The sequence below is a fragment of the Mustela erminea genome, chromosome 2, assembly GCF_009829155.1.
Source record: "Mustela erminea isolate mMusErm1 chromosome 2, mMusErm1.Pri, whole genome shotgun sequence".
NCBI classification, from domain to species: domain Eukaryota; kingdom Metazoa; phylum Chordata; class Mammalia; order Carnivora; family Mustelidae; genus Mustela; species Mustela erminea.
The window spans coordinates 102,725,736-102,752,209 of NC_045615.1; the positions used below are offsets into that span (position 1 = coordinate 102,725,736).

General features: G+C 43.9%; 1 protein-coding gene across 1 annotated transcript in view; it reads right to left on the reverse strand.

Moving 5' to 3' along the window:
* Positions 1 to 26,474, reverse strand: part of STK32B (serine/threonine kinase 32B) — a 408,749-nt gene that overhangs the window by 290,846 nt on the left and 91,429 nt on the right. Inside the window, exon 2 of the mRNA XM_032333810.1 lies at positions 13,050 to 13,105. Within this exon, the coding sequence (XP_032189701.1) occupies positions 13,050 to 13,105 (56 nt within the window). The remainder of the gene's footprint in view (positions 1 to 13,049; positions 13,106 to 26,474) is intronic.

Below are 26,474 nucleotides of genomic sequence, written 5' to 3' on the forward strand. Positions count from 1 at the left end.
TACCCACCACCAGGTTCACTGCAGCCCCCCATCCCCTCTCCAAAACCATCAGTTTGTTTCTCGGAGTCCATAGTCTCTCATAGTTTGTCTCCAGCTCCTATTTCTCCCAACTCACTTCTCTTCTCCATCTCCCAGTGTCTTCTTTGTTATTCCTTATGCTCCACAAGTAAGTGAAACCATATAATTGACTCTCTCTGCTTGACTTATTTCACTCAGCATAATCTCCTCCAGTCCCACCTATGTTATACAGAAGTTGGGTACACAACCTTTCTGATGGAGGCATAATACTCCATTGTATATACGGACCATATCTTCTTTATCCATTTGTCCGTTGAAAGGCAGCTTGGTTCTTTCCACAGTTTGGCAATTGTAGCCACTGCTGCTATGAATATTGGGGTACAGGTGGCCCTTATTTTCACTACATCTGTATCTTTGGGGTAAATACCCAGGAGCACAATTGCAGAGTCATAGGGGAGCTCTATTTGTAATTTCTTAAGGAATCGCCACACTGTTTTCCAAAATGGCCGCACCAACTTTCATTCCCACCAACAGCATAAGAGAGCTCCTCTTTCTCCACAACCTCTCCAACACTTGTTGTTTACTGTCTTAATTTTGGCCATTCTAACTGGTGTAAGGTGGTATCTCAATGTGGTTTTGATTTGAATTTCCCTGATGGCTAGTGATGATGAACATTTTTTCATGTGTCTGTTAGCCATTTGGTTTTTTGTTTGTTTGTTTGTTTATTTGTTGTTTTCTTTTTTTAAGATTTTATTCATTCGACAGAGAGAGATCACAAGTAGGCAGAGAAGCAGGCAGAGAGAGAGAGGAGGAAGCAGGCTTCCCAACAAGGAGAGAGCCCGATGCGGGGCTCGGATCATGACCTGAGCTGAAGGCAGAGGCTTTAACCCTCTGAGCCACCCAGGCACCCTGTCTGTTAGCCATTTGTATGTCTTCTTTGGAGAAGTGTCTGTTCATGCCTTCTGCCCATTTTTTTGATGTGATTATCTGTTTTGTGTGGGTTGAGTTTGAGGAGTTCCTTACAGATCTTGGATATCAGCCCTTTGTTTGTACTGTCATTTGCGAATATTTTCTCCCATTCTGTGGGTTGCCTCTTTGTTTTTTTTGACTGTTTCCTCTGCTGTGCAGAAGCTTTTGATCTTGATGAAGTCCCAAAAGTTCATTTTCCCTTTTGCTTCCCTTATCTTTGGAGACATGTCTTGAAAGAAATTGCTGTGGCAGATGTCGAAGAGGTTACTGCCTATATTCTCCTCTAGGATTTTGATAGATTCCTGCCTCAGGTTGAGGTCTTTTATCCATTTCAAGTTAATCTTTGTGTATGGTGTAAGAGAATGGTTGAGTTTCATTTTTCTATACATAGCTGTCCAATTTTCTCAGCACCATTCATTGAAGAGACTTGTCTTTTTTATGCTGTATATTTTTTCCTGCTTTGTTGAAAATTATTGGACCATAAAGTTGAGGGTCCATATCTACTCTGTTCCACTGGTCTATGTGTCTGTTTTTGTGCCAGTACCATGCTGTCTTGGTGATCACAGCTTTGTAGTAAAGCTTGAAATCAGGCAACCCAACACCATTTGTTGAAGAAACTATCCTTTCTACATTAAGTGTTCTTGGCTCCTCTGTCAAATATTCGTGTCAGAAAGATACACTCTCATTTTTACTGTAACATAATTTACAATAGCCATGATATGGAAACAACCTAAGAATCCATCAATGATGAATGGAAAAAGAAGATGTACGATACAATGGAATATCATTCAGTCATGAGAAAGAAGGAAATCTTGTCCATTTGTGACAATATGGATGGACCTTGAGGGCATTATGTTCAGTGAGATAAACAGAGGAAGAGAAATACTGCATGATATCACTTATCTATAGAATCTAAAGCCACTGAACTGGTAGAAACAGGGAGGAGAATGATAGTTATCAGGAAAATTGGGGAGATGTTATTTAAGGGCACAAACTTCCAACTAGAAGATGAATAAGTTCTGGAGATCTAAGTACAGCATAGTGGTTACACTCAATACCAAACGCATGCAAGTTGTAAAGAGACTAGATCTTGAAAGTTCCCCCCACAGCAAAGAAATGAGAATTATGTGCCATGACAGTCAGGTTAGCTAATGCTAGGTGGTAATTCCACTGCAATATATAAAGGTATCAAATCCATACTTACACTGTAGACTTACACAATGTTATATGTCAATTATATCTCAATAAATTTCTCTAACGAAACACATGCAATAAAGATGTTTAGAAAAGTGGGGGAAAAACAAATAGCCTTTTCTTTTTAATGGCAAAAGCTTTGCACAGAAACTCCACAAAGGAAGATACGTGACTGGCCGTTAGCACATGAAATAAATGTTGATCATTATTAGTATCAGGAAGTACTCATTCAAGTTACACTGAGATTCTACTGAACACCCATCAGAAGAGTGAAATTGAAAATCTGTTGGTAAGGGTGTGAAACGAGGATCTTTTAGGAGTAGTATAAAATGGCACAACCATCTTGGAAAACCTTTGGGCTGTTTTGCACAAAACAACATACACCCAGTCTACGATCCAGCAATTCCAATCCTAAATATTTATTTAAGCATATGAGGTCATATGCTTATGAAAAAAAGACAACATAAATTTTTGCAGCAACTTCATGGAAAAAAAAAAACAGTAAAAACTAGGAACAGAAAAAATAAGAAACAACAACTAGGAACAGTCCTGGAGTCTGTTACGATGAAAATAGATTACCAACTGATATAGTAATAGAACGTAATACTATTATCAATGAAAAGGAAAGAACCTGCTGCTAGATGAAACTCAAGAACATTAGGCTCCAAAATTATTATGTGTACAAAATATTCAGAAGCATTACAAAAAAGACCGCTTATGTAGGAATCCATTTACATTAGGTTCTAAAATAGGAAGACCTCCTCTATGGAGGAAGTGTGGTTGGGATGAGGATGAGTTTTGACTGGAAAGTCTCAACAGGGGAATTCTGGATGACAGTAATCTTCTATATCTTTGGGGAGGTGCAAATTACACAGATATATGCATTTCTCAAAAGTCAGCAAATGCAAATGTAAGATTTGTGCATTGTACTGTATGTACTCTTTACACCAAGAAAAACTAGATGAATCTTTTTGCTAAAATATTTAAGGGAAGGGTATGGATATTTGCAATTTACTATAAAATGAACAAAAGGTAACACGGATTAATAAATAGAAGGATAGGAATTTCACAAAATAAGTTTGATAAAATGTTCATGGTAGAATGTACATGGTGGATATGGATGCTTACTATGACATTCTTTCAACTTGGTTGTATTTTTGTAAATTTTCCTATTAAAGTGTTAGAAAATATTAACACACATCCAGTCAACCCTGCCCCTTAGGGAGAGGGTATTTTTTGAAGTCTGAATTCAGATCCTCCAAATCCACCCCGTCCACACGAATCTCCTGGGCTTCTCACCGTCAGTGTTCTTCAGACTGGACTTCAGTTATCTGTTTCTTTCTCTGCCTCCTCCATGTATGTAAGAGATCCCCAAAAGGAGGCACCACACCTGGTTCATTTCTGTGACCTCAGAACCTAGAACAGGGCCCAGAACAAATTGATCCACTGTATGAGGGCAGGCAGGTGAGGTAAGCAGGAGCATAGAGCAGCAAATAAAAGAGGGAATAAAAGAAAGGAAGTAACAAACCAAAGCTGGTTGGTTTTCTATCAGCCCCTGATTGGTTGGTTTTATATCAGAAGCTGCCAATAACAAGACACAGGGATGAGAAAACTAAGAGAAACCACAATGACAAGGGTTCTGTTAGAGCCAGAGCTAGATGGCTTACCAAGAGGAGGAGGGCTATGTAAAATCAGGAGCCTTGCCAAGCCTGGCCTGCCATTTGTCAATAAGGAAAGAGGTCATGAATGGTGAGATGTTCTGGGAATGTAAGTGTACCTACCTGCCCCAATGCCACACTTATGCCCAAACAAAGGACTCTTCATGCAAGAACAGTGCATGTCACCTACTTCCAAAAAAGCACATTTGGGGGGCACCTGGACAGTTCAGTCGGTTAAGTGTCTCACTCTTGATTTCACCTCAGGTCATAATCTTAGGATTGCAAGATGAAGCTCTGTATTGGGCTCCACACTCACCAGGGAGTCTGCCTGAGATTTTCTCTCTCCCTCTGCTCCTCCTGCACACACTTATGCTCTCTCTCTCTTTCTCACAAAACAAAAACAAAAACAAACCACACTTGGTAAAAGCCATCCCTACCTGACTTCCTGCTGCCTCAGGGAAAAGTACCAAGCACTGAGGGGTCACTGTCTACCAAGCAGAACTTTGAATTCTGGGCTGTGCCACCTCATTTAGGTCTCATGCAGCCTGACACGGAAGACACAACATGCCCATTTTACATGTGAGCAAACAGAGGCTTGGACCCTACAATGCTGTCATTTGCACCCTATGTGCCTGACACCCGAGCGTCTGTGCACCCAGAAACCCTTGCTGGCTGATGTCCCAGAGGTAGTAACCATCCCAGGGGAAATTCTTCTTTGCTGGAGGATATGGCATAAGGATGAGCTGTTCTGTATCAACACAGACCATGGATGGAGCAGTCTGCCCTACCACACCCATCCCAGATTCAGCTCAACCCGGTCAGGTGGGGAAGGTTAATGGTGGAGTAGATAGAGAATTTGGTTCAAGGGAAAACCATCACTGACACCCCAGCAGCCTGGCTGGTGGGGGCCAGGCTGGCAATGAAGAAGGCCAATTACTCATTTAAGGTAACATTTCTTTAATTTTCTTTTTCATTTCAGTACAGTTGACACACAATGTTACATTAGTTTCTGGTGTACAACATACTGATTCAACAAGGTACCTTCTGAGAAAGGTCTTAATGGGCAAAGAGGCCAGTGGAGACTACGGAAGATTGGGGACAGAAGGAAGGAAAGATTTGTTAAGATTTGAGAGAAAGGGAAGAGCACAGCACTGTAGGGCCTGCATGTGGAAGGGCAGCAGGAACGCCAGGGCCTCCCTCAGTTCCCCAGACTTCTGGGGATTCTGGCAGCTCAGTCCCAGCCACACCTGCCTCACCTTTAAGAAGCACAGGAAAGAAAGGAAGGAGGGGGACCCGAGGCTGGTCCTGCTCTGGCCAAGGTGAAGGCAGGGAATGCTGAGGGACGGTGTGCTGGGACATGGGGACAGGCTGGGAAGGAGTAGAGAGATGCATCTGGGATCTGGACACTGACCCATGTGTCAGTCTGAAGAGGAACCATGTGTCTTCCCCCATCACACAGCACAAACCTCAGTGACATTCTACCCTATAGTCCAGGCCTGGGGAACTGGTCATCCTCCCTCCTCAGGCATGCCCTGAAGCATGAGCTAAGGAAAGGGGGCCCTGGAGGTGGATGAACTCCAGAACAAAAGCAGGAGTGTGGGTTACAAAATGACTTCCAAAGAGGCACTGGTCACATCTAAAGTACAATTTCTGAGAGTCTAGTCTCTCATGGTTCATTTCTCCCTCTGATTTCTTCCCCTTCATTTTTCCTTTTCTTCTCCTAAATGTCCTCCATGTTATTCTTATGCTCCACAAGTAAGTGAAACCATATGGTAAGTGACTATCTCCTCTTGACTTATTTCACTCAGCATAATCTCCTCCAGTCCCATCCATGTTGATACAAAAGTTGGGTATTCATCCTTTCTGATGGCTGAGTAATACTCCATCGGGTATATGGACCATATCTTCATTATCTGTTCATCTGCTGAAGGGCATCTCAGCTCTTTCCACAGTTTGGCGACTGTGGCCATTGCTGCAATGAACATTGGAGTATATATGGCCCTTCGTTTCACTACATCTGTATCTTCAGGGAAAATACCCAGTAGTGCAATTGCTGGGTCACAGGGTATCTCTATTTTTCATTTTTTTGAGGAATCTCCACACTGTTTTCCAAAGTGGCTGCACCAACTTTCATTCCCACCAACAGTGTAAGAGGGTTCCCCTTTCTCCACATCCTCTGCAACATTTGTTGCTTCCTGCCTTGTTAAACTTTGCCATTCTAACTGATGTAAGATGGTACCTCAATGTGGTTTTGATTTGAATTTCCCTGATGGCCAATGATGATGAACATTTTTTCATGTGCCTGCTAGCCATTTGTATGTCTTCATTGGAGAAGTGTCTGTTCACGCCCTCTGCCCATTTTTTGATGTGATTATCTGTTTTTTGAGTGTTGAGTTTGAGGAGTTCTTTATAGATCTTGAATATAAGCCCTTTGTCTGTAGTGCCATTTGCAAATATTTTCTCCCATTCCGTGGGTTGCCTCTTTGTTTTTATGACTATTTCCTTTGCTGTGCAGAAGCTTTTGATCTTAACGAAGTCCCAAAGGTTCATTTTCCCTTTTGTTTCCTTTGTCTTTGGAGACATGTCTTGAAAGAAATTGCTGTGGCGGATGTCGAAGAGGTTACTGCCTATATTCTCCTCTAGGATTTTGATAGATTCCTGCCTCATGTTGAGGTCTTTTATCCATTTTGAGTTTATCTTTGTGAATGGTGTAAGAGAATGGTCAAGCTTCATTCTTCTATATATAGCTGTCTAATTTCCCCAGCACCATTTATTGAAGAGACTGTTTTTTTTACGTTGTATATTTTTTCCTGCTTTGTCGAAGACTATTTGGCCACAGAGTCGCAGATCCATATCCGGGCTCTCTACCCTGTTTCATTGGTCTTTGTGTCCGTTTTTGTGCCAGTACCATGCTGTCTTGGTGATCACAGCTTTGTAGTAAAGCTTGAAATCAGACAACGTGATGCCCTCAGCTTTGTTTTTCCTTTTCAACATTTCCTTAGCAATTTGAGGTCTCTTCTGGTTCCAAATTTTAGGATTGTTTGTTTCAGCACTTTGAAAAATGCTACTGGTATTTTGATCAGGATGGCATTGAAAGTATAGATTGCTCTGGGCAGCACAGATATTTTAACAATGTTTATTCTTCCAATCCATGAGCATGGAATGTTTTTCCATCTTTTTATGTCTTCTTCAATTTTTTTCATGAGTGTTCTGTAGTTCCTCGAGTATAGGTCCTTTACCTCTTTGGTTAGGTTTATTCCAAGGTAACTTATGGTTTTAGTGCTATTGTAAATGGAATCAATTCCCTGATTTCTCTTTCTACAGTTACATTGCTAGTGTATAGGAAAGCAACTCACTTCTGTGCACTCAGTTTGTATCCTGCCACATTACTGAATTGCTGTGTGAGTTCTAATAATTTGGGGGTGGAGTCTTTTGGGTTTTCCACATAAAGGTTCATGTCATCTGCGAAGAGAGAAAAGTTTGACTTCCTTCTTTGCTTATTTGAATACCTTTTATTTCATTTGTTGTCTGAGGGTTTTAGAGGGGAAGGGATTGGGGGAGGGGTGAGCCTAGTGGTGGGTATTAAGGAGGGCAGGTATTATATGGAGCACTAGGTATTGTACATAAACAATGAATCTTGGAACACTGCATCAAAAACTAATGATGTATTTTATAGTGATTAACATAACAATAAAAAAATAAAGTACTATTTCTGAATAATCTTTCACTGAGTTAGATTGGGTTCAAAGTGCCCAAAGCAGAGTAAATGAACCTGAAACAGTTTCCTACGGCTTTATTTGTGCTCTGGCCTCTTGCTAGTAAGTGCTTCCCAAACCCTCCTTCTCCCCACCATGGCTGAAGCTTATACACACTCTTGTCTTTCTTATTGTACCATGTGGTAATTGGGAATCTCCAGGGAGACAGAACTAGTGAATAAGAAAGAGACAGGGAGACAGGAAAAGACAGATTTATTTTAAGGAATTGGTTCCACAACTGTGGCTGGCAAGTCTGAATTTGCAGGTCAGGCCAGCAGGCTGGAAACCTAGGGGAGTTGCCACCTGGAGGCAGGATTCCTTTTTCTTTAGGGGACTCAGTCTTTCTCTTACCTTTGACTGACTGGATGAGGCCCACCCCATTATGGTGCGGGTCATCTGCTTTACTCAAAATCTACAGACTTAAATGCTAATCTCATTTAAAAACTACCTTCACAGGGATATCTAGTCTGGTGTCTGACCAAATATCTGAGTACCACTGCTTAGCCATAAAACCCATAAGATTAACCATCACACACCATACCACAATTTTATATTTCTCCTACCTGCTTTTTCAACAAGATGTCTGCCCTCAGGAAGCCACCAGTCCTGTCAGGAACACAATATCTAATGTAGCACATGTCTGTTAAATTAACAAGCAACCCAATTCACTTGATAATACAAATCGTCAATCACTTCAACGTGTCCTTGGCCCCTCACAGGCTACTCACGGCATGGCAGCCAAGGTGACCTTCTATGCATTTCACAAACAGATTATGTTATTCCTGAGGTCAGAACTTCCCAGGGACTTCCCTTCTCAATCTTTAACATGGCAGACTAGGTCCTATGTGATCTGGTCCTTGTGGACCACTGACCTCTCCTGCCATTCTCTCCATCTTGAAGCTCCTCAAAAACTACCAACCACCCTCCCTTACAGAGCCTTTGCACTTGCTCTTCCCTACCTGGAATCTGCCTTCCTCCTTCACTTCTGTTAGGTTTCTGCTCACGCAGCATCTTACCACCAAGGGCACCCTGTCACCCTCTTTGTGAGCACTGGCCAGCAGAAATGTCTAGGATAATGGAAATGACCTATAATCTGAGCTCTCTGGTCTAGTAGCCACCAGCCTCATATGGCTACTAAGCACTTAAACTGTGGCTAGTGTGCCTGAGGAACTAAATGTTTATCATCTTCTTTAACGTTAATTAACTTAAATTTAAATATCCACATGTGGTTAGTAGCTCAGCTATGACAGCTCCGCTCTATAAATCAGCAACCTCTTTCTGCCTATGACAGCTCAGCTCTATAAATCAGCAACCTCTTTCTGCCACTACCTCCCAGAACACCATACCCCCCACATTCCTACAGTTTAATGTATTTAATGTACTTATTACTTTGTAATTACCATAAATATACATATTTACCTGTTTGTCATCTCTCTTCTAAATGTAAAGAAAAACACTCAGGTCTACTACTGGATCCAAGTCTAGTGCTTAGCACTGGGTAGGCACTCAGTATTCATGGACTGAATTAACAAAAGAACTAAAGAAAAGATAAAGGAAGGAAAGAAGGTAGGAAGGATGGGAGGGAGGGAGAAAAGAGAGGGAGAAGGGGAGGAGAAAATGAAAGGAATGGTGGGAACAAAGGAGGGACAACTGATTCTATGCAACTTCTTAGATCACTATCTCAGTTTAACTCTATGAATTGTGAATGGTCTAATTAAGAGTGTGGGATTGTTAAAACAGCAGGTGCCTGGTCATCAGTCCTTGGTTCAAATCCCAGCTAGGACACTTTCTGCCTGTGTGGCCATGGGTGGGCCACTCCATCCTTTGGAGTCACCAAGTCTAAGTATTTCTGTCTAGGCTCTTCCACTTCTATAACAGAAATAATATTTACTTGAGGATATAAGGATATCTGACCTTCAGTATATAACCAAAGCAAATATTGCCTAAGGAGATTTCTGAGTAAGTGGGAACAGACAGGCTCGGCGAGGGGGCTCCTTCTTATTCTCTAAAAGTCCTTGCCTTCTTTTCATTGTTTCCAAGAGCCTGTCACTGGAAACAGTTGAGGATTACAAATAAGTACTTTCCACAAACCAAGCTCCCAACAACAACAACACACACACACACACACACACAAAAAAAGCCCAAGACAGTTGGATTCACTGTGGAATTTTACCAAAATGTTTTACCAGACATTTCAGGAAGAATTAATACCAATTTTCTCAAATACTTCCCAAAAACTGAAGAGGAGGGAACACGTCCACTCATGTTACAGGCCCGGAAGGACCATGTTAACAAAGCCAGGCAGAGAAAGACACAAGAAAACCAACTACAGGCCAATCTATCTGGTGAATATGGATGCAAAACTCCTCAGCAAACTACTAGCAAATCGAATCAATAGCACTTTAGGGGATCACACACCATAAGCAAATGCAACTTATCCCTGGGGCATAAGGATGGTTCAACATATGGAAATCAATTTATGTGATATCCCACAGTAACAAAATAAAAGATAAAATCACATGATCATCTGAACAGAGGCCGAAAAAGCACTTGATAAAAGAACACTTTCATGATAAAAATCCTCAAGGAAGTAAGAATAGAAGGGAATTACCTCAATACAAGAGAGGTCATACATGAAAAGCCTGCAATTAACATTATAGTGAAAAACTGAGTTTCCTTTAAGATCAGGAATGAGGCAAGGATACCCGCTATCCCTACTTCTATTCAACATAGTACTGGAAGTCCAAGCCAGAGTATTTAGTTGAAAACAAAATAAAAGGCATCCAAATTGGAAAAAAAAGTAAAATTGTCCCTGTTTGCAGCTGATATAATCTAATGTATAAAAAATCCTAAAGATGCCACGGGGGGGAGGGGGGGGAGTTGAATGAATGAATTCAGTAAAGTTGCAGGATACAAAATCAATACACAAAAATTAGCTGTGTCTCCATAGTCTAATAATGAATTATCTGAAAATGACATTAGAGAAACAGTCCTATTTATAATAGCATCAAAAAGAATAAATACTTAGGAAAAAATTTAACTAAGAAAGTAAAAGACTGATATATAGAAAATAACAGAACCTTGATAAAAGAAATTAAGACACAAACAAAAGGAAAGGCATCCATTTCATGGATTGGAAGACTTACTATTACCAAAATGTCCATACTACCCAAAGCAATTTACAGAGTCAATGCAATCCCCATCAAAATCCCAATGGCATTTTTTTACAGAAATAGAAAAAATTATAAATCATATGGAACCATGAAAGATCACCAACACCTGAATCAGTCTTGGGCAAGAGCAAAGTTGGTAACACCACACATAGCTGATTTCAAATTATATTACAAAGTTACAGTCATCAGAACAACAAATGGTGCTGGCATAAAGACAGACATAGAGACCAATGGAACAAAATAAAGATCCCAGAAAAAAAAAATCCATGCATATATGGTCCACTGATCTTTAACCAGGGTACCAAGAATATAGAGTGGGTAAATGCAGTCTCTCCACAAATGGTGCTGGAAAACTGGATATCCAAACGCAGACAAATGAACTTGAACCCTTATCTCACAACACACACAAAAGTCAACTCAAAATGAGTTAAAGGTTTAAATGTTAAGACTTAAAACTATAAACCTCCTAGAAGGAAACATTAAAAAAAAAAAAAAAAGCTTCATGACATTGGTCTTAGCAATGATTGCATAGGTATGATATCAAAAACACAGTAACAAAAATAAACAAGTACACCAAACTAAAAAGCTTCTTGGACAGCAAAGAAAATAGTCAACAGAATATAAAGACAACCTACAGCATGGGAGAAAACATTCAGAGGCCAGATATCTGATAAGGGGTTCATCTCCAAATATGTAATGAGCCCCTCCAATTCAATAGTTTAAAAAAAAATTTAAAAAGTAAGAATCTGATTTTAAGGTGGGCTACAGACTTGAATAGGTGTTTCTCCAAACAAGATGTACAAATGGCTCACATGTATGTTAAAACATGCTGAGTAGGACTAATCATCAGGGAAATGCAAATCAAAATCACAGCGAGTGGGCACCTGGGTGGCACAGTCGGTTAAGCTTCTGACTCTTGGTTTTGGCTTGGGTCCTGATCTCAGGGTCATGGGATTGAGCCCCGTATCTGACTTCATGCTTGGTGCAGCATCTGCTTGGGATTCTCTCTCTCTTTCCCTTTGCCCCTCCCATCATGCCCTCTCTCAAATACATAAATAAATCTTAAGAAAAAAAAACATACAATAAGATAATCACCTCACACCTGTCAGGATGGCTACTATCAAAAAACAAAACAACAACAAAACAAAAGACAACAAATATTGGCAAGGATATAGAGAAATTAGAGCCCTTGCACACTCTCTGTTTCTATGGGAATGTAATGGATAATATAAAATGCTTCTATGGTGGGAATGTAACATGGCATAGCCACAATGGAAAACAGCATGGCAGTCCCTCAAAAAATTAAAACGAGAGCTGCCATATGACTCAGCAACATCATTTCCAGATGTTTATCCAATATAATTGAAATCAGATTTGAGAAGAGATAATTGTACTCCTATATTCATTGTAGCATTAGTCACAAAAGCCAAGATTTGGTAACAATGTAAATGGCCATCAACAACAGACAACTGAATTTTAAAAATGTGGTATATAGGTACAATGAAATATGATTCAGCATTTAAAAGAGAAAGAAATTTTACAATACAAATTCTATAATACAACACAGATGAATCTTGAGGAAGCCATGTTAAGTGAAATAAGCCAGTAATGGAAAGACAAATACTGCCTGCTTCTACATATACAAATTATCTTAAAAGTCATAAGTATCAAAGTCCTAGAATCAAAGAAAGGAATGGCAGTCATGGGGTACTGAGGAGCGGGGAAAATGGGAAGTTACTAACCAAGGGGCATAAAGTTCCGGCTATGTAAGATATTGGATAAACTCTAGAGTTCTGCTGTTCAACATTGTACTCATAGTCAACAATAATATATGGCACACTTAAAAATTTGTTATGAGGGTAGATCTCATGTCGAGGATTCTTTCCACAATAAAAATTCTTTATAAAATGCCTACACTGCAGGAAAGAGTTGATGTTGGCCGTCTCCTAAATCTGTGGCTTTTGTTTTCCACTTTCCTCATTTAGATCCTCAAGGAAGAAACAGCATAAGCAATCTTGAAATAATTACCACTGTAATCCACCTAACCCTGGGCTGCTGTGGTAACCTAATTTGCAAAATGAAATTATAGTGGATCCAAAGGAAACTATTCAGACTTTCTTTCACATTTCAAATTTGGCAAACTGAAATCTTTCTGTCAAACAGGAAATTCCCAGTGCCCGGCAACACATAGAAACAGACACAGACACGCACATGTATATGACCCTAGGGGTTGGGACTTTTATATTTTGTTAATGAAATTTTTAAAAATCCATCATCCTTACCTTTCCAAAACTCCCTTTGCCAATGGCCCGCAGAATCTGAAAATGGTCAAAGTTGACTGCAAAAGAAAATGAGGGAAAGAAACAAATCAGATTTGCCAAACCTTGCACTGGTTCTTGGAAGTTCTCCCTATGTACCTACCCGTGTATTCCAAATGGCTTCTGGCTTCAATTTCATTCCATCTGCCATGGCAGCACTCCACCACTGAATGGATACTTCTCAGCACATTTTGTGCCCCACCCCCATCACCTCCCCAGTGGGTATATCGGATGAGAGACATCTTTTGGGCCCAGGGGAAGGGATCACAGAGAAAAATCTGGATACTTGAGTTACCAAATTCTTGCGCTTGCTGTTGTTCCCTTTGCCAGGATGACTTTCCCCTACCTCTTATCTTACATGCTCAGATCTTACACACTCAGCTCACCTGTCTCAGGGTCCAAGGTGTTAATCTGTCTCCTTTATGGTATCTGAACCTTCACATGCACTGACCATATCATGGGTCTTTCCTGCTTGGATGTCTGTTTAGCCCGGGCATGGTGAGCTACTGGAGAGCGGCGATGCTGATCCCTCCGTCTCACCCTGGCAGTGCCCTGGCTCATGCCTCCCCTTCCTCAGAGGTCTCCCCATTCTTGCTATTTCTACTGCCTTACTCTGGTCTGGTTTCTGCCCCCAACCCTACAGGGCAGCAGACCAACAAGTCATGGCCATGCTACTATATCCAATGGACACCTTTCCGTTCTCCTTGCACTTGGTCGCTCGTCCTTTTTAAGCACCTGCTTGGCTTCTATGGAGGCCAGTTCATGCTTCAGCTCATGCTTCGTGCGCATTCAGCTTCATCCTTCCAACTACTAAATACTGAATTCTGTCAAGCCTCCATCTACCACCTTCCTTTTCGCGCTGGCTCCAAAGGCTTCCAACAGCACCTAACCGCCAATGACTCTCCAAGGAGCCTCATCTCTAGCCTCCAGCCTTTATGTACTGATTGACACCTGCCTCACAACAACTCTTAAAAGATTCAAAGCCACCTCAAACCCAACAGGTCAAGGGGAGCATAGGAGGAGTACTTCATCATGCATTTGACCTCATGCACTCAAAGTCTAGAAACTCATCTGACACCCCTCTCTCACTCAACCCCTTAGCTATCCCTTTATCAGGTTAGGTGCACTGTACCTCTTGGCTCTCTCTCCCATCTGTCCACCGGTAGCCACTCTGTGGTCCAGTACTCCATCCTCTCTTGACCTTCCCATCCCAGAAAATGTGCTTATTGTAGGCAACCCACCTTGCTCAGCCTCTGCTCCCACCCCTTCAATCCTCCCTCATTGTTTTCTGGGAAATGAGCAAATTCTTATACAATCAGACCACTGCCACTTCTACTGCACCCCCCACCATGCTCCCCACACCCACTGAGCTCCAGATGCACAAGCTTCTTTCTTGTGCCTAGAACAGTCATTCTCCACCCCTTTAACGCTCTTCTCCTGGCTGTACAGTCACTAACTCTGCTCCCTCTTCACCCTTTTGCATCCAGAAAAAACTGCTCTCAGCCTCCAGATGAGTCTGCCTCCCACTACACTCTCTCAGGGCTGTTGGACCCTCCTACAAAACACACTGTTCTGTATTATTGTACATGGATTTGATTTAAATCCGTTTTTCCCCACTAGACGCTAAGCTCCCTGAAGTCAAAGGACATGTCTGCTTGTCCCCCGCGTCCCCAGCACCTAGCACGGTGTCAGCACACGGTGATGATTCAACAGCAATTTGCCACTAAAGGGCCAACTGAAAGCAGTTCCCCACATTCACAGTGCCAAGCACAATTGCTGGTCCATAATGAGTGTTCGGTAAATATTTTTTAATTAGATTGAATTACAGCCAGTTCCCAATAACTAGGAGAGGCATGTCATTTATAAAAGATGAAGTGAATTGATAAGTTCACTACATTATGGGGGCGAGGATGTGGGGAAGTGAACGAACACAATTAGTTGCCTCTGTATTAAACGTACGAGCAGGAGGACAATTATGTTGAATTGCGTCCCTACAGACTGAAGTCAGAATCCAAGGTGCCATCGAATGCCTGACGTGCTTAGAATAGAGAGACAACATTCATGGGTAACTTAGCAAAACCTGGGTTCCTTTACCTACTTTGCTTTCCTTGGTGTAGAACCTTCCAGGAAAAGAAATTCCGGGCTTTCACTTCTTGCCCACTCACCAAAAGTCAAAGAAGAGAAAAACATGGTATCTAGACTGCATTTGCCATGTGCCCAGCAGTGAGCTAAGAAATTATGAAGATTGTCTCGCAAGCCCCAATGCCCCCAAGGGCTTGCCAGCTGTCCCCCACTCAGCAGCAAACATCTCTGCTTCCCCAAAGTCTCACTGGAGCATCAGGATGCCATTCCTCTGGGCTGTGGTTTCCCGGGCCTGGAAAGCCATTCCCGAATACCCCAGCTCCTGCCTGGCCTAGGACACGTGGCTCCCATGCTCTCTCAGGAAGCCTTTCCCCACTCCCAATGCATCTCATTCTCCTTCATGCCATCTCTGGACTTCCTGTAGACATCTGGCCACCGAACAGGAGAACCCAGCCTGAGTCAGACTGCTTAGGTCCACAAGCCAGCCCTGCCACAGCCTTGGATGAGTCACTGAGCCTCCGTGTGCCTCACTTCCCCCACCTGTAAAGTGGGAGCATCGGTGACTACCTTCTACAGAAGTATAGAGTAGTGCCTGACACGGCGTCCTCCAAAAAAGCCCTCGCGGTTGTGCAGGGGTGGAGGAGCAATCCTTCCTCCCATCTGGTTTCTTCTAAGAGGCCTATTTCCCTGGACACCCATGGCCTCTTGCCCCATCAAAGGTGGTATGAGCCGGACAAGGAATCACAAAGTGTATTTCTGTTTGTTCTGTTATCTCTCTGCAAACTGTCTTCAGGGAGCAAGATTTTCCTCTGACCCTTTTTCCCAGAAGCTTCTTAGGGCCAGCCGCATGTGCAGGGTACTGTGCAGCTCAGAGCTGCCATGAAGAGTGGGGGAGTCTGGCTAATTCTGGGCTTCAGCATCAGGGAGTCCTTGCTGGAACCCTCCTGGGCCACACACCTCAAACCCAGGTAAGGCATGGTCCTCCACTGCCCGCCCCCGCCCCCTGTCTTGTCTCTTAACTGGAGAAGGGTATTAATTACCCAGCCAACTGGCAAATGACAAAACCCATTATCATTTTTTTAAAGATTTTATTTATTTATTTATTTATTTAACAGAGAGAGAGAGAGACAGACAGACAGACAGAATATAAGCAGGGGGAGTAGGAGAGGGAGAAGCAGGCCTCCCGCCAAGGAGGGAACACAATGCAGGGCTCCATCCCAGGACCCTGGGACCATGACCCGAGCTGAAGGCAGATCCTTAACGACTGAGCCACCCAGGCACCCCAAAACCTATTATTATTTTAATAGTTAGTATTATAATGCTCTAAGTAGTCTCTCTCATCCTTATCCCCTACAAAAATGTGTCCTCCTTGCGGGCTTCTTACACAATATATGAGACAAATAGGTACTCATTTAATGTTTATTTGCTTATTGGACTAGATTGGATTTAAATGACTTTGAGCATATGGCCTGTGTTTTCCGTTTATTTGGCATCTCCCTGAGGCCTGGTATACTGATACTTACATAAATAATGCCTACATGAGCACACTTTGAATAAGTGAAGGGTTTACAGTTAGCTGGTAAGCATTTGAAATGGCTTCAGTGAGCATGCCAAGCCAAAGACAGGTCTAGAAGTTACACTGTCACATAAGGTTGTTGGTCCAGAGCAAGAGGCCTTGGCTGGGGGACATGAAGGGTTAACCAGTGAGTTTCTTAGGGTGACCACCTTATCGTGGTTTGCCTGGGACCTACCTTGTCTTATCACTGACAGTGATGCAGTCCTGGGCAAACCAGGACAGTTGGTCACCCGCAGGTTTCTAAAATCATTAACCTGGCCCACTGGGAGAAGTCAAACTCACTCCTCCAGGAGGAGGGAAGGTACACTCGGGGACGGCAAGGTACACTCTTTAAACAGACACTGTTCAGACCACAAGATACAGAGGAAGATGACAAGGGTGACACTGACAATTTTGCTGTGAAGGTAGAAACAAGGGGGCACACTTGCCAGTGACTTCACCCACACAAGACAGCAGTGGCATTCGCCTGGAGGACTGTCACAGGAACAAGGAAATGACACACGGGCCATTAAATAACTGGTTGCTTGCCCCACTGGGCTCAACTCTCTCTGCTTCTCTAATTAAGAAAGCTCAGCTCTGTTTAGGGACCCATGTGACCAGCCCCAGGTAATGAGTCACAACTGGTCTAATCCAGTGGTATTCATCCCTGGAGGCTTCTTAAGACAGATCATGGCCCCACTCCTTAGTTTCTGCAGAGGGACCAGAGAATTTGCATCCCTAATAAGTTCCTGGTGATACTGACAGTCAGGGGCAAATTGTACATCCCACTTTCCCAGACATCTGTACTGCTGGCAGTGATCCTGCACCCAGACCTAGTCAATGAGAGCAGAGGATTATGGGGGAATTTCTGGGAAAGCATTTTTTTTTTCCTGATGAAAAGGGATATTTATAGATAGAGTGGCTCTTCGACCCTCCTGCCTCTTCCTACAATAGATATGGATACGATGTCTGTAGCTATAGCAGCCATCTTGTGACTATGAGGCAAGATAGGTGCAGAGAAACCACTCCCTGTTGTCAAGCCTCTGAAGCCATGCCAGGAACCACCTACCTCTGGACTTATATTATCAAAAAAAAAAAAAAAAAAAAAAAAATCTTATTTGTTCAAACCACTGGGGCTCAAGCTTACTATTTACTAGAAGACAGAGGCATTCCTATCTGACACACAAAGCCAGCCACACAGAGATTTAGTAAACGCCAACTATTTTATGGTTGGATTTCCAGCCTCATCAAAATTTTACTAAAAGGAAGAAGAAGAAATGTGTCTGAGGTATAAACGCAGGGGCCAGGCTACCCGGATATGAAGACTGACTCCATTACTGACCGGCTGGGTGACCTTGGGGAAATCACTTAACCTCTCCGTGCCTGCCTCTTCACTTACAAAATGGGTGTACTCAAATGTTTACCTACGGTGGTTGTGCACATGCAGTAAATTCATACAGGTAAAATATTTAGAACAGTGCTGGCCCTGAAGTTAAGGCTACAAAGAGTAGCCTTAGTATTCTGCATGAGAGGCTTGTCCCCATTTTTCACCTCCATGACACAACACTAGTCTCATTAAATCATGACCAAACATCACAGGGTGACACAGCTAAAGCTGTATTAGTGCCCATTACTTATTGATGGTGATTATCACACTGGGGAAATCTGGTTGTTCGGCCATTCAAGCCTGTGGGCTCTTCTCATTTCCATCAGACTAATTATTTCTAAGGCAATTCATAGCATTCTTTCAATGTGCTATCTTCAGGAAGCAGTGTACTCAGAGGCAAGTGTGAATTTTCAAGAGAACTAATTACTCCTTCAAACAATCTCTAATGGAAGGTAGCCCCCAATCGAAATCCCATAAGAATATATGCATTTAAGCATTGTGGGCACCAGGCAAAGAAAGCAAGCCAATGCCCCCTTTCTCACCTCTCTGAAAAGCTAAACCGGGGAGTTCCTTCCTTATAACTCCCCTGCCACACACACAGATTGCACACAGGCCGTCCGTCGCCCGTGTGGGAAACTTCACCCAAAAATCACAACATCATTTCAAAATTTTCAAGATCTGCCCAAACTGGCCCTATGATGTCCCTTGACAAAAGGCAGTAGTCTTATGATTCACCACAGTCCGTACCAGCCCAGCTCCCTGCATCTGTATTTCTTGCCTAATCCTGTAAGCACTTGAGGTTTTGGCCATGGGATGGCAGTAGGAAGAGACTGAACAGATGGGGGAGATGGAAAGTGTCAGAGGTGGCTAGCTTTAGGCCCAGCTTCACCATTTTTGGTCAGTGTGGACCTGAACAAATAAATTCACTTTCCCAAGCCTTGATTTTCCTATCAGTAAAATGGGGGTAGTGATGCCTACCTCCCCAAGTCAGGGTCAGAGCCATGGGGAACAACCAAGCAAAAGGCTGACTCAGCAAACAGAAGCCACTCAGAGAGTATCAGTCCAAACTCTTGAGTGACCCTAAGAGTATTGATCCAAACCCCTGCTTCAGCCTGGCCACTTAGCAACTTAGAATCTCGATTTGTGCCTCTTTAAAAAGGGGTAACGCTCATCTGGTTGGATTTTTCTTAGAATGAAACTATTCTGTAATTAGTGCACAATGGCCGTGATCATTTGGCTTTGGTTTTGTCTGTCATCAGCACGGAGGTAAGGAGGGTATCTGGATGACTCCTTGAGGATGGAGCTGAGCCCTGTGCCTCCTAGAATCCCAGGTACCTGGCAGGTAACACAGTACACACTCACGAGACACCCGAGAACACGCATGAGTGAACTGAATAATGAGGTGGGAAAACAGAAAGGGGACTCCTCAGGGACTGGGAACTGCGGTCACCTTCTTTACAGGAATTACTGACCTCCACACACATAGGAGGGGTAAGCCGGCTGCAGCAGGCATCCCAAAGTATTTACTGGGTGAAAAAATTAAGACCTACGGAGGGGACGCATACTTGTTGAATGCATGTCTGCTGCATGCCTAGCCGTGTCCCAGGTCCTGGGGACCAGCAGTGAACAGAAGACAAAATGACCTTCCATCCATGGAGCTGACCTTCTGGGACCCAAGGCAAATAACCTACCAATCCCTAACTCAGTGGTATATTCTGTGAAGAAAAATAAATCCATGTGTATTTGTTTCCTTGTGTTGCTATAACAAATCATCACAGACGAAGTGGCTGAAATACAAATTCATCATCTCACAGTTCTGGAGGTCGGAAGTCCGACACAGCTCTCACTCAGCTGTGACCCCTAGGGGCTCAGCAAGGCGGAGGTCCTTCTGAAGCTCTAGGGAATCACTGGTTCCTTGGCTTCTCCAGCTTCTAGAAGCTGCATTTGTTGGCCGACGGCCCCACATCACTCCAACCTGTGCTTCCAGGGCCACGTCTCCTTCTCTGACCCCCCCACCCCCTTCTTTCCTCATAAGGATGCTTGTGATTTCAACAGATCAACATGGATAATCCGGGATCATCTCCCCTCCTCAGGGTCCTTACTTTAATCACACCTTCAAAGCCGCTTTCACCCTGTAATGTACTATATACATAGGTTCCAGGATGGAGATGTGGACATCTCTGGGGACCATTATTCTGCCAACTCCCCCCACCCAGGTAGAGGACTAGACAGTGACTATGTTGGAAGAGAAGCTGCTATTTTAGACAGGATAGCCAGGGCAGGGCTTTCTAAGAAGAGGGATATTGAGCAGATCTGAGAAGAAGGTGAAAGAACACTCCACAAAGATATCCAGGGGATGGTTACTGGAGGCAGAGGGAAAAGCAAGTGCAAAGGCCCGTGTCAGGAATGTGCATGATAGTCCGGAGGCACAGCAGGCAGGCCAGGCTGGCCTGAGTGCAGCTTGGGGAGAAAAGAAAGTGGGGGAGCTGGTCACCCAGGGCTAGGGTAAGGGCTTTGGGAGGTTTTCTAAACACGATGCAACAGTGCTAGAGGGCTTAGAGTAGGGGGAAGAAAACTGGTTTAAGCTGTTTAAGCTTAACTGTTTAAGCTGCTTGGAAAGATCCAAATTTAGATGTGAACTCAGGGGTCAAAAATGCCACACCCTGGATGTGGGATCCCAGCAGTTCCGTCAGTCCTGCTAAAACCAAGTTCATCTGAGAGATGCACTGGGTACAGAGGATTTCTAAGGCAGTAAGAATACCCTGTAGGAGGCTCTGATGGTGGATACCTGTCATACATTCATCCAAGCCCACCAGACGCTCTACACCAAGAGGGAACCCTACTATAAACTGTGCTCTCTGGGAGCCAATGTGTCCATGTGGGCTCATCAGCTGTCAAAAGGCACCACTCCATGGGGGTGTGGATGACAAGAACACCTGCATGTGTGGAAGCAGGAAGCACACGAGAAATGTCTGTACCGCCCCTTCAATTTTGCTGTGGACCTTGAACTTTCTTTTTTTTTTTTTTTTTAAGTCTACTAAAACAAACAAATAAAACACAAAACCAGATGGAGTGATCAGCCAGGAACCCAGGGAAGGAAGAAGCAAGGAAGCAAGTGTGCAGAGGTGTTGGTCCAGCCTGTCCCAAAACAGGGGCAGGGACATTCTCAACACTAGACTTGGGTCTGTTCTCACATCTCCTGTGTCTATGATATGCCCGTCCTAATGGGAACAGGGAGGTCGGAGGTAGCAGGCTCTGCTCACCAAAAGCTCACAGCCCATCAGGGACCCAGCCAGGTCCTGCAGACTCGGATCCAGGTGCTGGAGCAGTAGAAGGGCTAGGCACCAAGACCCGGGCGGGTGCGCTCCATGCTGCTGGGAAAGCCCAGAAGTTTTCAAAAGCCCAAGACCCCGAGTGTGGGTTGGAGAAATTGTAAGACTTCTCCAGGGAGGTAAGGAGCAGTAGGGATTTCAGGAAAGGCTCCAAGAAAACAGGAACTCAAGGGCATGAATCAGCAGGATAAGCTCCCTGGAACAGCAGGACCTGGGTGCAAGTGGAAAAAAATGAGTAGGGAGATTCATGCATTAGATCACTGGACCTGTCCTCAGGGCAGGGATGCATCAGGCCTCAGCAGAGGTGGGAAAAGGATTACTCCAAAGGGATCATCTCCCCTTTGCAGACGGTCACCCTTCCTTATCCCTGGTTCCTCTGCCCTCAAGTGCAGGTCTCAGCCATGGTTACACCTGGGACCCTTATTCAGGTGAAGACACGGATGAAGCCCCTGGCCAGCGTCCAATCTGGCTGCCAGTTGTTCCTAGAGACTTATCGTGCGCTCCTGCTTATACCCCTAGCACAGAGTAGACAACAGTGATCGCTAAAGTGAGCTGCAACCATTTCTTTTAGCCTCATTAAAAACTGTTTTGTTTTCTCATTGATAAATGTGTTTCATAAAGCCCAAAAGCCTTTTTTTTCTCTCACTCTGCACTGTTATCGGCATAAACACTGTATCTATAACCATTTAGGAAATCACATGCCTAATTCATATAGGAAAATATTATATGGCAATAATCTCAGGACAGAAGCTAATTTGGATGCTGGTGGAAATGTGGAATCTGTGATAAGGAAAGTGTCAAACGTGTCTGAGAGAGGAGAATAAGAACTAGGCTAACTGTTCCTCGAAAGCAATGCTACCTCACACCATCAGCTGCCTCCAGTCCTGTGGGTCAGTTTGCTGTGGCCGCCATAACAAAGAGCCACCAACGGGATGGGGGTTTTAAACAACAGAAATTCACTCTCTCACAGGTCTGAAGACCAGAAGTCTGAAATCAAGGTGCTGATAGGGCTGTGCTCCCTCCAAATGCTCTATAGCAGGATTCTTCCTCGCCTCCTGCAGCTTCCAGAACCTGTTGGCAATCCTTCTTGGCTTCTGGCTGTCTTAGTCCAGTCTCGGGCTCTGCTGTCCCATGGCCCGCTCCCCACTCTGCCTGTCTCCATCTTTCTTCTCCTCTTCCAACAAGGACCATAGCCATTAAAGTAAGGCCTCATGCAGTATGACTTCATCTTAACTCATTACATCTGCAAAGATCCAACTTCCAAATATGGTCACATTCTGAGGTTCCAGGGGGACATGAATTTTGGAGGGATGCTATTCACCCCAGTGCAGCCAGAAGAGCTCCTCACCCAGAGAAGAGGTTCAATAAATGATGGCTGGCTGGCTGATTGGCTGACCAAACAAGTGAGCCGACATTCATGCATACCTATATGAACACACCTGTATCTTTCTGAGTTATAGAAACAAAAATATATTTTGGAAATATTGTGTCATTGGCTTTTTATCCTGGTGGGGTAGAATCAAAGCTAACCAGTTCTGGGCGAGGCAGGCTTTGGTCACTTCTCAAACTGACTCCCAGCTGTGCAACCTTGTGAAAAAGAGATGCAACTAAATTATCTGTAAGAGCCAAGCCTGCTCTCAATGAGAGGCTTCCAAGAGGAGCTTGCAAATACGTAAAGAGTGACCCTTTTTCATATAGGCAAAGTTATCCATTCCTGATCTTTTTAGGGAAAGAACAGTATAGGATTAGGGGTCTAATTCGTGGTTTAGAGTCTACTGGTATTTTTCAACTCACCTACTGATCAGTAGAATGGGGAGGAGGGGATAACTGATGTCACAAAAATGTCTGTTACCTTTGCTTTTGCACAGATGACAGTATTGCAAATCCACAGCCCAATGCCGAGATAAAGGTGCTCTGGACACTGGTTCTGCCTATTTGCTTTATTCACCATGAACGCTGAAAGGAACTTAGCCAGACAGGAGAAATAAAGGAGCCAGTATTTGGACTCAGATGATTATGTTTTGATTTATCTTCTCATTAAACATAAGCAAACATTCTCCACTGGCATTTATTTGAGGTCCTGGAAATTTTAAAGGTCCTCAGTGTTTATGCTGGGTATTCACCAGACCAAGACTTGACACTTAAAACTCCTAGGACCAAATCTTTAATGGCGAAGTTGGCCTGGGGGGAGGGTCTGTTAGGGTGCAGGTCCAGGGCAGCTCCCAGAAAGCAGGAGCAGAGGGAGGAGATGGGGATGTAATAGATTGACAACATTAATTGCCCCAATTTTCCACCCCTCCCTGTACCCAAGTCCTCTGCAAGGTGACCTTCTGGCTTACAAGGTCAAGCACACTTCCATACCCACTGATTTCCCCATTCAGCCATAGGATGTGGATTGATTCAGCCAGTGGGATAATACTGGGTTTGGTTCAAGCCGAGGCTTGACAAAGTGCTTGTATATATCTGCTTCCCCCTTGCTTATCTACCTCCACCAAAGGAATACGGCAGACGACTTTCTGGACAGTGACATACTGGCAACGCCTGCAGCCCAATACCCAGGTGAAGAAGCCATCCCAGAGTGACAGCCAGCCAATCCCCAGACAACTGAGAGAGAGACTAGCTGAGACCAACAGAGCCAACCTGCAGAGAAGAAGGATGCTCAGGTCTCACTGGTGTAAGCCACTGGTTTGGGAGCAGTTTGCTCTATGACATTACTGACAGTGAAGTCAAAAGGGGGAAAAGAAAAAAGACAAGAAGGGAGGGTGGGGTATTTTAGCCGTGGATAGGTAAAACAGTCTTGAGAAAAAACAATCAAGCAGGAGGACTCACTGTATCCAATATTAAGAGCTACTACATAGCTACAAAAATCAAGACTGAGTGACATAGAAAGAAGGATAGACAGATGCATAAACGGGACAGAACAGAGACTCCAGAAATAGATCCACATAATATGCCCAACTGATTTTTTGACAAAAGTACAAAAACAACTCAGTGGAGGAAAAACGGCCTTTCAGTAAATGGCGTTGGAGCAACTGGACAACCACAGGCCATAAACGGCCCTCAGCCTATGTCAAGGCAAGAGCAGAGGGCTGCAGTCAGATCACTGGGCAACATGCCTGGACAAGAACAAGAGATGGGCCTGTAGTGAGGGCTGGGGGTGGGAGAGGGGTCCTGGGGATACACTTGCAGAACTCAGCTCCTTGTGGTTGTAGGATGGGGGTCCCTGTTTCTTCCCTGTTTCTTCCCCTAGCATCTAGAGATTGCTAATAGTGCATCAAATCCTTCTCATGCACCAAACCTCTCTTACTTTCCTTTTAGCAGCTGCTCAGGAGAAATCCCTCAGCTTTTAGAAGGCTCATGTGATTAAATTAGGTCCATCTAGACAATCCTCTTTTTACAAGGTAATGTAACATAATCATGGAAGTAGGGGGGTTAGGTAAGAAGGTGAAGGGGCCATTGTAAAGTTCCGCCTTGTATGGAGTCAGTTAAACGGTGAATTTATTGTCAGGAGCTCCTAAAAAGTAGTGGTATCTCCTAAAATACACACACATGCACAACAGGGACATGTATACATGCACAGTCTTGATCCTTTATTATCCTAACACAAACTATAATAACGAGATGAGAAGCCTCATTGATACTCTTAATACCCATGGCCTCTTGTGTCCCTTTGGGTTCACAAGATCTTCCATTTATTTTGTATTTTCTTCCTGAACTTTTTGGAGGTCTGGTTCTATTCCAGGCCCTGGGCCAGGAACAAACCAAACACCATCCTGTCAAGACGATAAGCAAGCATCATGTAAGTACTAGAGTGGGGATGAACTTGAGAGGCTTTGAGGTGGGAGCAGGGAAAGGACCATCTTTACATGACATCAGGAAGCTTCAGGGCCAAGAAAACGCCAATTGCTTTAAGGAGAAGAACAGAGATCCTACATCTCTTGATAAGCACAGTGAAACATTTTGCTCATTTAGACATCTCATGAACATAGTCAAAAGTTCAGGACTGATTCTCTCTGAGAAAGCCAAATTACATAAGTCAGAATAATGGGTCTGGTTTGCAAGCTGATGGGCTGCATGGGGGCTCCCCTGGCCTACAGACTGAGGAGATGATGACATTTTGGCAGAGCCAGGGCATGAGAGAGCTGCTTTCTTGAGTAGGCATCATGGGGGGTTGACCTCACTTCTCTTCTCCATCCCTGAAAAAATGTAGGTCATAGGCGTGTTGGGAAATCAATGAGATTGTGCATGAAAAGTTTTAGACCAGAGCCCAGTTCATACTAAGTGATTGATAAATGGTCATGATGCAGATGACAGGATGATGGCAAAGGTGGCGTGATTGATGATGATGGTAATTGTCATGGGCTGAACCATGCTCCCTGAAAATCCATGTGTTGAAGCCTAAGATCCAGCACATCACATGGTCCTGTTTCGGGACAGGGCCTTTAGAGATATGATTAAGTTAAAATGAGGTCATTGGGGTAGCTCCTAGTCCAATAGGCCTGGTATCCTTCTAAGAAGAGGAGAGGAGAGCAGGACACAGACAGGCACAGAGGGATGACCGTGTGAGGACACAGCCATCTACACACCAAGAAAAGAGGCCTCAGAGGGAATCAACCCTACCCACACCTTGATCTTGGACTTTCAGCCTCCAAGACTAGAAGAAAATAAGTGACAGTTTAAGCCCCCAGTCTGTGGGGCTTTGTTATGGTGGTCCTAGCAGATTAGTACAATAGTGATGACAATGTGAATGTTGCTGTTAGAAAAGCATGGGACTAGACACCATGAGGCACCCTGGCTTATCAGGGGAAAACTGTATTCGGTAATCCTCCATGCCCACCGCAGTCTGGATCTACGGAAGAAGGGTCAGGAGCAGAGGCAAATGTGCAGTATCCAGGCAAAGGAGTGGGAGTGCCTGAACAGGAGCAGGACATGGGGAGAGAAAAGACCTGAGAAAGACACAGGACACACATCAATGAGAACAATGGATGTGGCCAGACAGGATGGAGATGTGGAATCCATGATGATTTCTGGCT